The sequence below is a fragment of the Pollachius pollachius genome (assembly GCF_949987615.1).
Source record: "Pollachius pollachius genome assembly, chromosome: 15".
Classification (NCBI taxonomy): domain Eukaryota; kingdom Metazoa; phylum Chordata; class Actinopteri; order Gadiformes; family Gadidae; genus Pollachius; species Pollachius pollachius.
The window spans coordinates 20,050,330-20,067,935 of NC_136948.1; the positions used below are offsets into that span (position 1 = coordinate 20,050,330).

At 46.8% G+C, this 17,606-nt stretch overlaps 1 protein-coding gene across 3 annotated transcripts in view; it reads left to right on the forward strand.

The window, feature by feature from the left end:
- Nucleotides 1-17,606, forward strand: part of dnmt3ab (DNA (cytosine-5-)-methyltransferase 3 alpha b) — a 41,889-nt gene continuing 24,283 nt past the window's right edge. The window contains exons 1-6 of one of the 3 annotated variants that reach the window (XM_079752429.1): nucleotides 1-120; nucleotides 1,454-1,656; nucleotides 5,489-5,602; nucleotides 8,475-8,874; nucleotides 13,243-13,289; nucleotides 14,698-14,844. In XM_079752429.1, the coding sequence (XP_079608555.1) occupies nucleotides 1,582-1,656; nucleotides 5,489-5,602; nucleotides 8,475-8,874; nucleotides 13,243-13,289; nucleotides 14,698-14,844 (783 nt within the window). In that variant the 5' untranslated portion in view covers nucleotides 1-120; nucleotides 1,454-1,581. Of the gene's footprint in view, nucleotides 121-1,453; nucleotides 1,657-5,488; nucleotides 5,603-8,474; nucleotides 8,875-13,242; nucleotides 13,290-14,697; nucleotides 14,845-16,439; nucleotides 16,549-17,606 lie in introns of those variants that run through there. The other 2 variants (XM_079752427.1, XM_079752428.1) reach the window with 2 other exon arrangements.

Genomic DNA, 17,606 nt, shown 5'->3' on the forward strand with positions numbered 1-17,606 from the left:
GCGGAGCGTCTGGAGGAGCGCTGGCCGGCTGGGGAGGCGGAGGACGGGGAGAGAAGAGGAAGGAGGCTCCGGGAGTGCAGAGACACATAAAGGGTCTGGCCTGGGACTTGGCAAAAACGGGTAACGAGCACCGTGATTCACACTTATTTTGAATCCGCAAGCCTCAATCATTTTGCGTTCGTCCATGGGAGGGCTTCTCGATCGGCACGATACGCACCAGCCCTGAGAGCGGAAGGCGTTTCGGTGCGAGGGGGAATAGCGATCAGGTTATGTTGTCGCTTTATTCGGTTATTAGACATCGCGATGTGCGCTTGAACCGGATTCACACCGCAGACAGCGGATCGGTGAAACAGAATAGACGCCTCATGAAAATAACGGGTTTTTATCCCTGTGCGTCCGTGGCCTGTAACAGAGGTACACCCCCGAGGGTCATCAGCACACTTCCTCTGGACACACAGAAAACAAAAAAAACAACGAAAACTTTACCATTTAACATGTTGGCTATTGAATAATTAATACCAGCCACTTCTATTTGCCTGAATGCATTGTAAACACCTGGATCATTCGCCAGATGCGCATGGAAATGGAACCGTGTGTGGCCTTAAAATGTATATTATTATTATTATTATTATTATTATTATTATTATTATTATTATTATAAAGAATATAGCTGCTAGATGTTATAGGTGTTTTATTAATGGTTCCATCCATGAGGCAGGCATCAAACAAACGAGTCCGAACGATGGACCCCGGCTTCCTATGTTCAGGACATTCTAGCCCTCCGTTCCTGAGTGTGTTTTAACCAGAATGCCCGTTCTGACGGAGCGTAAGGAGCATATTGTCCAGCCTTCTGACGGGGGTGTGCAGCAGGCCTTATTTAAAGGTTCAGTTAGTTGAAATTTAATAATCACAGGCTACCTCCCCTATATGGTTGCACAATGCATTATTTATTTAATGTGAATTATATAGGCCTCACGTCGAATAAGCCCTTACCTCTTAAATACATCTACAGAGTAAAATGGCCTGGCCCCACAGGCGGCGAAAAGCCATATAGGGCTCTATAGGAGTCACGCCATGCTATGTGCTAAATCAATGTATCATAAAACTTAAACATCAATATGAACAACAGTAGGCCGAGGCCTCTGCCTGATCCACGTGCCTGTTGCACCCCGACCCTATTTCTAGTCTACATATGAGAAACGAAGATAAATGTGTATGTCTCTAAACTAACATACGTAATATATCAAGCACATCTTGTCGAAAAGCATTGAAAAAATAGATTAAAACATTGAGATTTTTTTAGGTCGTTTTTCACCACTTTAGACAATTCATGAGTCTATCACTCATGAACCAGGCTCGACCTATTACATGTAATGTTTTGCTCTCCATATTTCTTCTGTTGCACCAAAACCCTAAAAATCCCTTTTCATATTTGTCTCAAATTGTTATCCAGGTAGACGTGTGGACAGAAAGAGGGATCATCTATCGTTTTTATTTTAGCGACTCATTTTCACCGTACTCATTGACTTTGACCATAAGAGTGAGCGACAAGAACCAGAGCATCAGCAACCCACCACCACCATGCCGTCCAACTCCAGCTCCTCTGCCCTGCTCAAAGGCCCCGGCAGCTGTGGTGGTCCCCAGGGGAACCGACCGGTAAGACATTAACCATGAACGCACTTCAGGAGTCCGATGTTTCATGACCTGTTGAGATGAAGAGGCTAGCCCCGCCCCTTTTGTGTGAGTGTGTGTGTGTGTGTGTGTGTGTGTGTGTGTGTGTGTGGGGGTGACTCCCACTTGAGGGTCACAGAGTTAATTTCAACCTTATTTTAATTGTTCTAATGACTTGGAGAGGAAATGATTCAGTAGTGTATGTGTGTGTGCGTGCATGCCTGTGTTTGTGAAAGAGTGAAACAATGTGTACGTGTGTGTGTGTGTGTGTGTGTGTGTGTGTGTGTGTGTGTGTGTGTGTGTGTGTGTATGTGTGTGTGTGTGTGTGTGTCTGTGTTGGTGTTTTTTCCAATCGAAAGTATGTAGTATGGGAGTGTGTGTTTTTGTGGGGGGGAGTATTGACATATATAAGGGCTTTCTCTATATGTATCTCAAAACACAATTTTGTAAGGTATCAAATGCTAAAGACACACCCTAATGAAGCATTTTTGAAATCAAAAGCTGACCCTGTAACAACTAATGAACCAGCTGTAATAATACTGTAATACATTCAGTGCCATCACCTCCATATTGTGTGATTTAGCCTCTAGGAAAGAAAACCTTGGTGATGGTGCTGGTGGTGGTGGATGTTGTACTGGTGGTGTTGAGGATGTTGTAGTGGTAGAGTGGTGATGGAGGAGGCTGTAGTGGTGATGGGGGAGGTTGGGGACAGTAGAGGTAGAGGTGGTGGAGGAGGGGGTAGGGACAGTAGAGGTGGTGGAGGAGGGGGTAGGGACAGTAGATGTGGTGGAGGAGGGGGTAGGGACAGTAGATGTGGTGGAGGAGGGGGTAGGGACAGGGGATGTGGTGGAGGAGGGGGTAGGGACAGTAGAGGTGGTGGAGGAGGGGGTAGGGACAGTAGAGGTGATGGAGGAGTTGGTAGGGACAGTAGATGTGGTGGAGGAGGGGGTAGGGACAGGGGATGTGGTGGAGGAGGGGGTAGGGACAGGGGATGTGGTGGAGGAGGAGGTAGGGACAGGGGATGTGGTGGAGGAGGAGGTAGGGACAGTAGAGGTGATGGAGGAGGGGGTAGGGACAGTAGAGGTGATGGAGGAGGGGGTAGGGACAGTAGAGGTGGTGGAGGAGGGGGTAGGGACAGTAGAGGTGGTGGAGGAGGGGGTAGGGACAGTAGAGGTGATGGAGGAGTTGGTAGGGACAGTAGATGTGGTGGAGGAGGGGGTAGGGACAGGGGATGGGTTGGAGGTGGTGGAGGTGACGTAGGCATTGGCTGGGTCTAGCTGGAGTCGACGGGGCTCTGGGTTGGTTGTACTGGGAGTATGTGGGGGGGGGGGGATGTCCTCTTCCTCTCCTCTTCCATTACACTGCCCCCCATCATCCCTGTTGCCTGGCAACAGCCATCGCCTTAAATAACGGCCAGGCTGGCGGATGTGGTGGCAGATATCGACGCGGCTGCTGGGTTCACACCGGGCAACAACCAAACACATCTCAGCTTCACATTGGTTCTGTCTGTGAAGAACTGTGTGTGTGTGTGTGTGTGTGTGTGTGTGTGTGTGTGTGTGTGTGTGTGGCTGTGTAGTGTGTGTGTGTGTCTGTGAGTGTATGCTTTTATGATATTGTTTACAGGCAAGTGTGTGTGTATACAATGTGTGACTGTATTTGTGTGCATGTGATTCTGTGTGTTTGCCTTTGATTGTCTGCATATATGTGTGTGAATTTGTGCGTGCATGTGTGTTGTGGAGCTATTTTTGTGTGTTTGTGCTTGTATCCAAATATGTGTGAATGCGTATGTGTGTGCTTGTGTGTGTTATTTGTCTGTGTGTGTGTCTGTGTGTGTGAGTGCTTGTCCGTGTGTGTGTGTTTGTGTGTGTGTATGTTTGCGTGTTTGTTTGCGTGTGTTTGTGTGCGTATGTGTGTGTGTTTGAGTGTGTCTGTGTGTGTGTTTGTGAGGGCTTGTCCGTGTGTGTGTGTTTGTGTGTGTGTGTGTGTGTGTGTGTGTGTGTGTGTGTGTGTGTGTGTGTGTGTGTGAGTGTGTGTGTGTGTGTGTGTGTGTGTGTGTGTGTGTGCGTGTGTGTGCGTGTGTGCGTGTGATTAAAAGGGAGTTGTGTTTCCGCTGGGAGTGCCTGGGCAGGGCTGGGATCAGGATGATGAACTGACAGTCTGGTTTAGTCGCAGTGTGCAGAGAGATAGAAGAACAGCCTGTGTTGCTCTGAGCCTTTTCCCATCCTCCCCCTCCTCTTCCTCCTCTAGATGAGATACAGGGTGCTCGCCAAACATGTCATTATTTATGCTAATTTCCCCGTTCTGATAAAGACAAATACAATAAAGGACCTCCACGCGGAGAAGAGCCCTTGATTAGACAGCCCCGATGTGGCTGAGGGCGCAGGGAGCGGGGGCCTCGGTGCAGCGCTGTGGATATCTTTAGGGAGGTGCTCCACATCTCTGCGCACGTGGTCCGGACTCCTCCACACGACCTTCAGAGGAATGATGGGGGGGACAAGAGAACGAAAATACATACGAGTGCACAAGGCTCCTCCTCACCCAACATGAATTGGCTTTTCACGCTGTAGAATGAATAGATGGCATGCCGTTGTGTAATTGGATTGACCTTAAAATGCCGTCGATTTGTCCTTACTGTTTAAAGAAAAACAAAAGGAAAACGCTTGGCTCTTGGTTCTGAAATAGATCCCTTTCAAAGTAAAAACCCCTGGGATATACAATTGACAGGCCATTGAAATCCTGATTTCATGGATCTCCTCTGCCCCTTCCCAATTCGCGTATAGAGTTGTTCACTTGTTCCTTTTCAAGTTTTTTTAAAGTATGCTAAAGTGCTCAAGATAGGAATTTATTTTAACAAAAAATATCTTGTAAAGAATTGCAGAAAAACATACAGAATATATAAACTCGCAAAATATATTTTTCAGCCGGACGTGTGTTTCCATTCAGAAAGTTTTTCATGCATATTTGGTGTCCCCCGTTTGTAATAGAATTTTAAACACATCTATTGTTATGATTACACACTTCTTACTACAGAGCTCGCACATTGACAATCACATATTTAAGGAAAGTTCAGTTTGCATTTGTAGATAAATTTCCCTAATTCCCAGTCCCAGTCATCTGGTACCAGAAAAAAACCTTTGCCCCACATTGCAAATCAAATCGTCAATCACACAAACAATGACCTCAAACCTGTGAACGGCTGAAATCAGATAGATAACCTGTTGCCCCTACACTCCCAGCCCACACCCAAACTCCCAGACTGAAGCAGTGGGCAGCCGCAAAAGAGAAAGAAACTAGAAAAGGGATTTCACAGAATGGAATACCTGAATAAGTACCTCATGTATTTGTTTACAGAAAAGGTTAGTGCATACCGATGAATTAGGATTACATTTGTTTTTATTTGTGAAACATTAACTTCAAATTGCTGTTATTGGAATGAAATTGACCACCGAGGACTCATTAATTGGCTATTTGCAGATAAGAGTGTGAGGTGAAGAGGGTGGTGTGTAAGCAAAAGGAACAAGAAGTGGCTTAAAATACTTAAGATAGTTATCCCTGCAGTTATCGTGTGGAAATGATGAACGCTGCTGTTGCCTATAGGTTTTATGGGTAATCCAGTTATAGCAAGCAAGAATTCAGCAATCTAGGCAATATATTTCATTTACTATGAAGGGATCCATATTCTTGTGACTTAAACACAACCCAATCACCACATAAAAAAAGGAGCCTTCCCTTGCCTTCACCCCTATCCTCCTCCCTCTTTACTCTTGGTATATGTCATTTATGTGTAACATGGGGGCCTGCGGCTTGTGTTTGACAGATTGAGAACACAGCCCAGGACCGGGACCAAGTAGTCGCAGAGAAGCCCGACAAAGGCACCGCCTCGTCTTGTAAAGTTGGGAGCAAACCCGGGAGGAAACGCAAGCATTTCTCAGTGAGTACAAACGTTGAAAACCTCCTCCACCACTACCTCTACACGTCTGACTGATTCTAGGTGTATATATAGACAGCTGTATATATATGTATTTTCCATACATTATTCCTTGATAGTAGTCACATAGTAGTAAAGTAAGGAATGCCATTAGCGCAAATAACATCTTAGAAAAGTTGCGTTACCACATCTACATTTTTCGTGTTAACACGTAGAGTTCGGTCGTGTTAACAGGTCATATATTAACACGTTAACTCAACAAACACAGACATGTTAACATGTCTCAATTTGGCACGTTCACATTCAAATGATCTGTCACAGATTTTTCCATTCTTCTATAATAGGGGTATTAGAAACATTTCAACATAAAGCTAGTGATGGATCTTTCCTTTCCAAAGCTGCTTGTGTTGTTTTCTCATTGTCCGATTTTGTCCAAAACAACATATGGCGAAAACATTCCCTAAACGTTAAATAAGACAGAAAGTACTGCAGCGCCATAAACAAGTTTCTCTAAATTTCACCGTCCCGTGCTGACAGTTTGAATGGACTGCTTCTAAACCACAGCTCTGGTTTACTTTTCATTCACATCATTTTCTTATCGGTATACCGAGGTGCTTGAAACGAGTGAGTAGCATGCGTGTAGACGCCCACGTCAGCAACTCACACAGAACTTTCTCCTCATTGCTGCTGTTCACCCTCATCATGAACATGTAGGATGGCCTCCAAGGTCCCTCATCCACCACAACCACGGAAACGGGTCATTTTGGGTTGTGGTCCAAATATTAGGTGTTAACATGCGAAAAATGGGTCCTGTTAGCAGGACATTTCTAAGACGTTGTTTGCGCTAACCGCATCCATAATAATATACAACGTGCTGTAGTGCAAATCCCCCATCAATTGACACTGTATGGGGACAATTTGTCGTCATCATGCCGAAAACAATACATGACATTCCATGACCATATGAGACATTACATCACACTAGACATGAGGCAGACATTAGAGTACCATGTGTTACCTTCCGTTGGAGGATGTGACCGCGCATGGCAATGTGTTGCATTACATTACATTGCATCATGCACAAGCCAGAGTTGCCGCAGGGCCGAGTGGCGAGATGAATGCGGGATAAACGTGCATGGTGGCAGTGGGTGACTGAGTAGCTCACTGGATTGGTCTCAGCCTGTCTGTTTCTCCTGATTGACTAGCTATGAACTCTGACCCTTGGCAGAGACTGCATGTAGTTCACTATGTCACTAAGGCTGTTGCATAATAAGCCACTGTGTGTTTATGTGTGTGTGTGTGTGTGTGTGAGTGTGAGTGTGTGTGTGTGTGTGTGTGTGTGTGTGTGTGTGTGTGTGTGTGTGTGTGTGTGTGTGTGTGTGTGTGCATGTGTTTGTTTGCAGTTCCCATCCCATTACAAATTAAGAAAGAATATTGAAAACCACTCAGATGGGGGTGTCTTTTCGCTCCTTATCAAACAAATTACCCTGAGTATAACTCAGTGTAGTAATAGGACTGTTGAAAAGTTGATGTATTCTCAGGTAGTATTGCTAGAGGTGGTCCCATAAGTTTAGTGGGGAAAGCCACAGTGTCTTAACTGCTTCAACCTTAGGTCAAAGCAAAGGAATGCTCTGCTGGGTAGAAAGACAAAACTGTCTACTCGCATCTGTGTCATTTGGTGTTATGGCATCCACTAATGGGCCACAATAAAGTTGTATTTTTGACGATTAACAATTTGACAACTGTCCACATTTCGGTCACTTGCTGCATGTGCAATCATATCAAAAGCCAGCAGTGTGGCTTACAGTTTAAGGACCAGGTATCTGGTTTCACATTAGGAGAACATCAGAAGACATCTTTCTAGTAAGCCGACAGCCACGGACATAATGACGGGTGTTTGAATGCCAATCCACACACCTTTCCGTCCATTGACAATAGGGTGTCATCAAAAGATGTGCCCCCATTTTCATCTGCCAATGACCTAGTAATGGGATTATCTGAGAAATCTATTTTCTGTTCTCTTGGTGGATATATTTAGATCTGGCCTGAGACTCAGTAAGCACAACCAAATCACTTCCTCCCGCACTTGGCAAAATATTCCCTTTTATTATTTCAGTTGAATATTTTTCAAACTCATCTAAAAAAAAGGAGTTTATTTATTATTATACTGTATATATATTTATTTGTGTTGGATGTTAAACACCTTTGGATAGGACCAGAGCAAATATTGTTCCTAACTCAGCAGACTGGAGGTAAGAAAAATGATATAAAAAAAGCCAGGTTGTGTTGGAGTGCCAGCAACATTCCTTACATATTTCCGTGCTGCTGTAATAAAGTGTAGAGGAAGTGGTGGACTTGCTGAACTCCACACACATAACACCCCCCCCCCCTCCCCCCCGTACAGGCCTCTTCAAAGTGAACCGGAGTAAGGCAGCAGAATTATTGGCGCTGGTTGGTTTTTTGAAGTTTACAACTTGCTTGAAGTCCAAGGCCGGTGCCTGAGATTCATTCAGTAAAAGAGCTGCACGTTGTGATTCTGCCCAGATACCAGCAGACCAGCGCATGCGCATACATAAGGTCTGATGCGATACAGATGTTTTTCCTCTACACGCACCACAAAACGTTTTTGTATTTGATAAGTAGTCGTGTGATCTGATTTTCCCACTCCATTCTAACGCCGTACCGACTCCACTCTGTAATGGATGGTGAATCCGGCTGTCTTGTATATGGTTCATGCCAGCTGCCCATAGTTTAGAACGTACCGGCAGCGAGTGGCGACCCACTGCCACAGAGATAACACTATGTCCCCAGACCCCCCGAGCAGGAGAGGAATGCCCCGTCTGATGTAGGACCTAACATCCGTCCTCTTCCCCAGCTCCAGAGCGGTGAATCCCTCCGGAAGGGGGTGGCGCCCGGGGAGAGGGGTGGCGTCGGAGGCCCGGAGAAGCAGCCCGTGATGGCTCAGATCCACAACGGGGATGCGGGCCGGCATCGACATATCACGCCCAGCAGCCCGGCCTGTATCCCCAAACAGGAGGAGGAAGAGGAGGAGGAGGAGGAGGAGGAGGAGGAGGAAGAGGAAGACCAGGATGAGGAGGATGAGGAGGAGGAGAGTGACGCTGAGAACAGTATCCGGAGAGAGGAGTCAGCCGGGCCCCCGGGCCGGGGTCTGAAGCCCCGGCCCGGGGGGGAGGACTCTGAGAAGGAGAAGGATGACGGTTTGTCCACGCCACACAAGAAAAGCGGGAGGCGGAAACTGGCACGCCCCACCAAATGTAAGTTTGCCTTTAGCAGTTGGATTATATTTCTTCTTCGATTGTTGCTTCATTCAATATAACAGCTGTGGTTGAAGGAAAATAAGGGGATGGAGGGGCAATGAGGGTCTCTCTCTCTCTCTCTCTCTCTGTCTGTCTCTCTCTCCTCCCTCTCTCTCTCTCTCTCTCTCTCTCTCTCTCTCTCCTCCCTCTCTCTCTTTCTCTCTCTCTCTCTCCTCCCTCTCTCTCTCTCTCTGTCTCTGTCTCTGTCTCTCTCTCTCTCTCTCTCTCTCTCTCTCTGGATGGTCCATGCGTCCCTATTGGCCGCTCTCCTGGCCGTAGGGGGATGGAGTCTGTCGTCTCCCAGCAACAGACTGCTTCTCTGGGTGCAGGCAGGTCTCGGTGGAGGTCTGGTGGGGGGGGAGGGGGGGGGGGGGGGGGGGGGGGGGGGGGGGGGGGAAGGGAGATGAGAGGGAGATATGCCAGGTGGATGGCTTTCTGCCCAGAGCTCTGACACACACACACACACACACACAGTGTCGCTCTGCACTGTGTATTAACCTGGTCTATTGTTTACATATACATGCGCAAACACATTGGTAAGCTCACACACATGCACTCAAACACAGAGGATAGCGTACTGAATAACACGCACAAGCACAGACTTACGCATGATCACACACATGCACTCAAACTGGCGCTCAAACACACGTGCGCACGCACACACAGAAACAGACACACGCACACACAGAAACAGACACACACAAACACACACATGCATGCAAGCAAATGAACACACACAAGCAAATTAGCAAAACATGCACTCAAACAGACACACACACACACACACATGCACACGCACTCACATGCACGCACACACGCATGCACACACATACATACACACACACACAGATTAACACACGCAAGCATTGATTTACACAGACACACATGCACTCATACACACCGTCACAGGCCAGCACACTCAGACACCCTAGCCACATCAACACAATCACACAGACAGACAGACACAGGATGCACCAAATCTATGCAAATGAGTCAATGGAACCCAGACCAAACTCACTTTAAACTTGCGTCACACGACTGAAACACTTTCTAGTTCCACACAAAGCTTCCAGAGCGCATTCCACCTTTAACTGTTCTACCCTGCATGCTGGGCAGCATCACGTCTCCCCTCCTATTGGTGTAGAACAGAGGGGGAGGGTGGGAGGAAGAGCGGGAGAAAGGGAGAGATGTGCAGAGAGAAAGAAGTTGAGAGAGTAAGGGGAGGAGAAAGAGAGAGTTGGCGAGAGAGGTGGAGGGAGAGTGAGTGAGAGGTAGAGAGAGTGAGAGAGAGAATTGGAGAGGGAGGGAAGGAGTGACAGAGCGGAAGGGGGGAGAGAGAAAGAGGGACAAAGGGAGGAAAAGGAGGGAGAGAGAGAGAGAGAGAGACAGAGACAGAGACAGAGACAGAGACAGAGACAGAGACAGAGAGAGGGTTGGGGTAGTTGGGGTGGATGGTGTTTACGGTGAAGTCTTCAGCGTAGTCGATCAGCGAGTGTCTAAGCAGGCGTTCTGTCTCTCTGGCTCCGGGAGATGAGTGGAGCTAAAGCAGGGATAGAAATGAAAGCCAGCACCACGAGATGTGGAGATCAGTCAAGCTGGCGGGGTTTAGTGTGTGGGGCTCTGCGGGTGCCGTCAGCCAGCGTTGCGACGCTGCAAACCCAGTGAACCGGGCTCAGCACGCCGTACCTAGAGGAGCCCCGCGCCCCGCACACACACACCCACACCCGCACGCACACACACACACACACACACACACACACACACACACACACACACACACACACACACACACACACACACACACACACACACACACACACACTCACATACACACATGCACATATACATACATTCACATACACACATACATATACATACACACACACACACACACACACACACACACACACACATATGCATAAATTCACACACCCCAACACACACACACACATTACACACATATATACATGCATGCACATTCTCCCTCTCTCAAACACACATACACACACAACACACACCTCCTCACCCCTTCATTATGTAGTCAAGACGGTGGGGGGGGGGGGGGGGGGGGGGGGGGGGGGGGGGTGACAAGAGAAAGAGGAGAGAGAAGGTAGGGGGAGTGGGGTGAGTAACACATGGAACAAACTTGGAGTTGGCGGTTGAGGAGGCAGCGAGAGAGAGCGGCCATTGTTGAGCGGTGTCTGTAGGGCGCCTCAGTGACAGGCCCAGCCTTGGCGCAGCAAGGAGAACCAGGGCTCTATCAGAGGTGGCTGAACTCTGCCTCTCAACACTGAAGGGGGGATAATAGAGGCTGGTGACAGCCTGACCCCTCAGATGAAACCTGCGTGTTCCCGCGGTCGCACTGTGTTGCACTGGCCTCTGACACGGCCGCCTGCTGCCACGGCACTGCGGCGCTATGCTAACTATGCTATGCTAACGGTGTCACATTCCCCACTTTAGACGACACTGGTTTTATTTAAGGCTTATTAAAAGGCAGGGTTGAATGGTAAATCAAATGCTCTGAGACGTCCCGATTTTACAGATGTGTTGCGTAACGAGTGCACTGTGGAAAATGTTAGTTTTAATTTGTTTGTTCTGGTTTTCTAGTTTTATTAAAACTGGTTAAAGTAAAATCTGCAGTGCCTTGCACTTTCAACCTGAAAGCCCAGACAAACCTTGATTTTAGCATAATCTTAAGAATTTACGAATGACATGTTTTGGTCTTTGTAGCCCTGTACTCGAGGTAATTCATATTAATTGGGTCTGGGGTTTGCGAAGTGTAAAGAACAATGAACAAAACAAACACACGGGGAGTTGTGGAACTCTAGACCTGTAATAGAGATGCGTTGCGGTGCGATACTGTCTTTGTGGTAATCCCCCAACCTCTAAGGGACGTCGGATCATGACTCCACCATGAATTCCACTGTTTTAGTTGGCTCGCTCCAATGCTCCCTGGCTCACCCCGTTCTGCTCTGTTGGACAGAGGAAAAACTCTGTTTATCAATGAATAACATGGCTTTGTTGTTGTGGACCCAATGCTCTTAAATCAAACATCAGGGCCCTGTTAATAGGAAATCCTACATTTTCAGTTTTTACTGATCGCAGGAGGATAGCCTAGCATACAATCTGAGCCCTAACCTTAGGGGGGTATGGCATGTATATGTTGAAGCATATGGTCAGTTATTTGAGACTTCATAGTTAAGTGCACTAGGTTATTCCAGCCACTAATTTACTTTAAGATATTTAATTCATTTATTTATAATTGTTTTTAAATTCCCCTAATATAGCCGAAGCAGCAACTCCCAATCTTGGCAACTACATAGCATGACATTTCACAAGAGGCTTTGCAGCGTTGACTCATTAGCCTCTGCGGCTTGGCCAAATGGAATACCTAAATCCTACATTAGCGCAAAAAAATGCTATTTAAAATACGAAGAGGGCTTGATCTTCCAGTCATGAGGGCTATACGTAGCCCACACAAGTGAAGCAGTATGTGTTTACCGTTGCTGCTTTCTGTCAAGGTCGTAGGTGGAGCTACGCTAATAGCTGTCTGCTGTGGGGCCTTTCACTCTGTAGAGAGGGGGATATAAGGTCACAAGTGTGACGTTTGCCAAAGTAAACCTGGCAGTTCTGACCACTCACATGCGAACCAAAGCGTCTGGGTTGTGTCAAACGGCCACGTTCGTGAGCTAAATGAACCCCCACTGGGAGGTTAAATCGACTTCAATCTGAGTTTGAATTGGAGAATCAAGTTGTACCCGATGTCTGACTCTCCAAACTCTGTTGTCATTCTCTAATATCGCCATCAATAGCCACAGCGATCTCCTGTAAGCTACCGGGCAACTGAAGCTTTGTCAAGGCGAATGATTGAGAGTTTAGATACTCGAAGGAAAGGTGTTGCTGCAACGTATAAACAGAATCAGCATATGTCAACTGACGGGCCAGTGGATAGAATCCCTTCAGGTATTGCTCTCAAACGAATAGGGGAAGTTCTCTGTATTTCAGGCCCTCTTTGTTCCACCTTCTAACCAGCCTCTTAACATCATCTTCCTTACTAATCCTTAACAATGTATCAAAGAAAAAACAAACCCAATAAATGATCTCATGTTATCAAATGACCATGAACCCATGACCCGCTGTCACCTCTGCGTGTTGTGGGCTCTGACCTTTGCCGGGAACCTCTTAGTGTTTGGTTACTCTTTAACACTGATACAGGCGTGATGGATGTGAAGACGTCTACACTGTGACCTGCCGCTTGTTTTTGTGCTGGTCAAACCCATAAATGATTCACACCAGCCATTGTTGTTGTTGCCTTCTCTTCTCTAGATGTGGAGCACAAGGAGGAGAACGGAGGTGACCGACCGAGGGCCGAGGTAAGACTTCTGCTCTATTGTGGATCGCTGGCGTGTAAGAGCTTAGCTTCAATTCAGGTGCATGAGCCCCAAAGGGGAGTTAGGAGTTGAGTATCTCTGTCCTATTTTTTACAGCCAGCTTCCCAGTCTTTATAATCAGCACCTATAACCTTAAATGGTTATGAGAGTGAGGGTCAGCAATAAGTCAAACCAATTGCAAAATGCAGTCCCAACAGGGAAATTTAGTCTTGAAAAATAATGTATCATCTCTGGGCTCGAAGAATGGTACAAATAAGCATCGTCTTTTTGTCCCAATACACCTCGGTGTTGATAATATGTCAGTGGCTGAGTCCCAGATCCCGAGTTAGTTTAATAAGCCTAATGAGACATCTGTTTAGGCACAGGAAGCTGCCAGCTCACCAGTCGCTGAGACACAGCCAATGCTTGGTCCTCAGCATTAACGAGTCCCTTGCACATAATGAACACGACATGAGAAATGTGCATATGCTGACCAAGTATGAAAAGACATTCACTATTCATGATCAGCCTGAAATGTGGAATAATGCCACCTGTGAGGTATATAAAGAGCGGGGCAGGAGTGATGTTAAAACTTTGACTGCCAAACCTGACGATATGCTGTCTAGCACAATATCACACAATATACACACAACACAATATCAGTATAACAGAAATTGAAGGGGTCTTTTTTGCCAAATAAATATTTTCTGGACTGTCTATTGAGCATGTACTACTGCTATGCTTTTGCGCTCTTCTTGATATTGACCACTTTTGTGATGATGGTTTACCCGGCAAAGTGTTGCAATCCAACTAGTACCTTTGTGTGTGCAGTTCATTCATCTCCCCACTTCCTCCTGGTTATTCTCCAGAGTTCTGCCCACACAGGAGCCACTCCGGGTCACGTTCTACTACGTTCTCCTTTCCATGGGTCTGCCTTTTACAACAGACAGGAACACAAACATGTACAGTTCTGTGTGTGGTATTGCACAACAGAATTGGGGAACGGAAAGAATGACATGGTACCTAAGTGGCGTAGAGAGTTGAACTATCAAATATACCTGGTAGTCCCTTAGAGTGTTGGCCGGCCGCTTTGTGTTAGTTTGGCCGTCGGTAGGGGGCTGTGAATCGGTAGCATTAGCCATAGATGAACATGTCAGTCATATATCGCTAAACCCCTCCACCCTCACCACCACAACCACCCCAAACTCAACCTTGGTCCTCCACCTCAGTCCTCCACCCCCAACCTGACCTACCGCAGTCAGTCTCCAAGCTCTCCGCTAGACAGCGTAGGGAGGTGACACTGTTCGCTTCTCAAACGCTAAGATAAAACAAACTCCTTTCTATTATTCACAACCTTATTGATTGGGTTATTTATTTATTTATTACTATTCCATTCCATCCCTCGTAACAGGGAGGTGGAGGGAGGCAGCGTGGGGGTGTGTGTTGGGAGGTCGGCCTGCGTCAGAGGCCCCGCCCCCGGGTGACCTTCCAGGCAGGGGACCCCTGTTACATTAGCAGGAGGACCCGCGAGGAGTGGCTGGCCAAGTGGAAGACGGAGGTGAGTGGCTCAGGCCGGTCAATGCCAGTGACGGCCGGAAGCTGGCAGTCTGGACGCAGGGCTGAAAGTCTGGGACAGGGCCACGCTGTGGATGGCTGAGTGTATTTGATGGGACATTTTGAGACCTCATGAAGGTACCGTCGGTCTGATTTGGTTCTGGTTGGTTTGGGGGGGGGGTTGCACTGTTTGGTTCATGTCGTTATGAAGATGTATGCCATGGGTTGTCCCTGGTTGTCTTTGACTTTTCCCTGGCTTCTGTTGGGCCTTGACACAGTAGGATGCAAAGCAGTGCATGTCTCAAACCTATTGAAATGTTTTTTCCATTCATCAGAGCTTTGTATTGGTTGGCTTAGCCCATGCGTCCACAGTGAAAATATACATTGATCTCCCCCGAGTGCAGGAACTTGACCGGGCGCCATTAAACCTAGAATGGCGTTTGCCCTAAACGAGCACTCTGAATCTTCATGAATGTATAAATGTTTGTCCAAACGGACGACTTAAGTCCCATCAAGTATCACTCCGGTCCGTAACACTGTGTTGTTGGACTGTTACATAATGAGCTGTCTCTATGGCAACCAAATGGGGTTTGTGTGTGTGTATGTCTTAGGGTGGACTACCGTTTTTTACCCCAGCCCCCCAGCAGTTAAAGTGTCTGGGGGGAGGAATTATTGGCAAATGACCTCGACACGTTGGGATTTCACCAGTGAAATGCTACTGGGGAGGGGGTGGGGGTTCTGGGTGTTTGTCCTTTATTTCCCGCCCCCAAACAGTCCGGTTGTCCTCTTGAGACTCTTGCTTTCTGGTAGATTGTGTGTGATCATTTAACATTTGTAGACTTTAATTCTTCTCCGTATTACTATTCATTTAAAGAGTATATTTTATTCCAGACACAAATAAATGCTGTTGGATTCTAAGGTTTTGTTTCTTGTTCTTCTGGGGTTGAGAACAGCCCAGCGGTGTCTCTTACCTTGTGTTTTGTCTGGTCTAAACCTTTTGTTTGCCCGCAGTGTGGTTGTGGTTGTTATTGTTGTTGGTCTCACAAAGACCTTTGATTCAGCGTACAGCTAAGGCCTGCAGCCGTGGAAACACAGGCTGGCGTAATGCATCTCTGTTCTCTCTCTCTCGCTCTCTCTCTCTCTTTCTTTCTTTCTTTCTTTCTTTCTTTCTTTCTTTCTTTCTTTCTTTCTTTCTTTCCTCCTCTCTTTCCCCTTCTCTCTATCTCCTCTGTCTCTCTCTCACCCCCTCCATCCCCCCTTTATCTCGCTCTCCCCCTCTCTCCGATGTGCAGTGTGTTACATTGGACTCTCCCTCCCCCCCCCCCCCCCCCATTAGCCCTTCCCCTAGCCCTTCCCCTAGCCCTCCCCCTAGCCCTCCCCAGCTATAGAAATGAACCCTATGGGCTATGGATACCACCATAAAGATGAGGTTTGCACCAAATTTCCAACCCTGGTTTCCAAGACAGCCTCTTGGCCATCTGCCAACATTTTGCAAGTCCCTTCTAGCCAACCAGAATTCCTGTCTGCAGTCACCTGACCCTGAATTCCCAGACAAAGAAATGTTCCTGCTTTTTTTTTCTTCTTTTTTTAAAGCGATCTCACTCTCTCTCTCACTATCTCACTCTCTCTCTCTCTCTGGAGTGGGGGCTGAAATAACTCAGGACCCGTTGTGGATTTTTTTGGACGTGTCGCACGTCGGCGTGTATGGGTATGTCCACCGGCATGTTTGTTTGTTCTGTAACAGAAGGGACAGTGTGTGTGTGTGTGTGTGTGTGTGTGTGTGTGTGTGTGTGTGTGTGTGTGTGTGTGTGTGTGTGTGTGTGTGTGTGTGTGTGTGTGTGTGTGTGTGTGAAATTCTGCCTGGAATATGCTGACTTCAGGTATTTCCATACAAGTCGGAGGATCATCTTCTTAAAGGGAAAGGGTCCGCTTTAACTCTGGGGAGTGAAGGGGGGGGACACGCATTTGCAGATGTTATGGAGGAGAAATAGTTGAAATGTCTGTTTTTAACAAACAGATTGGCAGCCACGAGGGGCATGTGCAGGAATTGTTTCCTGATTTCGAGTAGTTTCTATGTGCCCTCACAAGACATATTTACAGTTTGTTTATGACATGACCCACAGAAGGTGGTCATTGCTGGTAGTTGTTTGTTGCAATGGCTATAGAATACAGTGCAAAATAATATTGCACAAATAAAGTTTGAAACTGAGTTTTATATTAATGGAATTTAATATAAACTGGATAAATAAATATATGTATAAATAAATATATGCATATCTATTGCAATCTATAAGTAAACACTTTGCATACACGTGCTCAGGGGAGCAGTTCAAAGATTAGCTTTGTGGTGAGTTTATGTTTTGTACTTACGGCTGACCCACTAATGTGTCTGATTATCTGTAAAAAAGCACATTATACGACAAGGACCAGATGGCCTGGTGGTTTATGAGCCCCTCAGGGCTATCACAGAAATACACTGGCTTTATGAGGGAGTCCTGGGTAGATGAACCAAGTGAATTGGGAAACCACACTGCAGCAGTGACCTGCTAAAGACTTGTACCGAGTAGCGTGGTAAACACTCTTACTTGAGGGTGGGCTTCGGTTTTTTATACTTGTTACTACACCTGTCCTGACTTTGATTTAGTAAAGTTATGTTTTACTTGATGTCAAGTACAAGTGCGTTGCTAAAGTTAAGACCCCCATGTGTATATCTTACTGTAGAATTCGTCAAACTTTCAAACTCTCTCTCTCTCTCTCTCGCTCTCT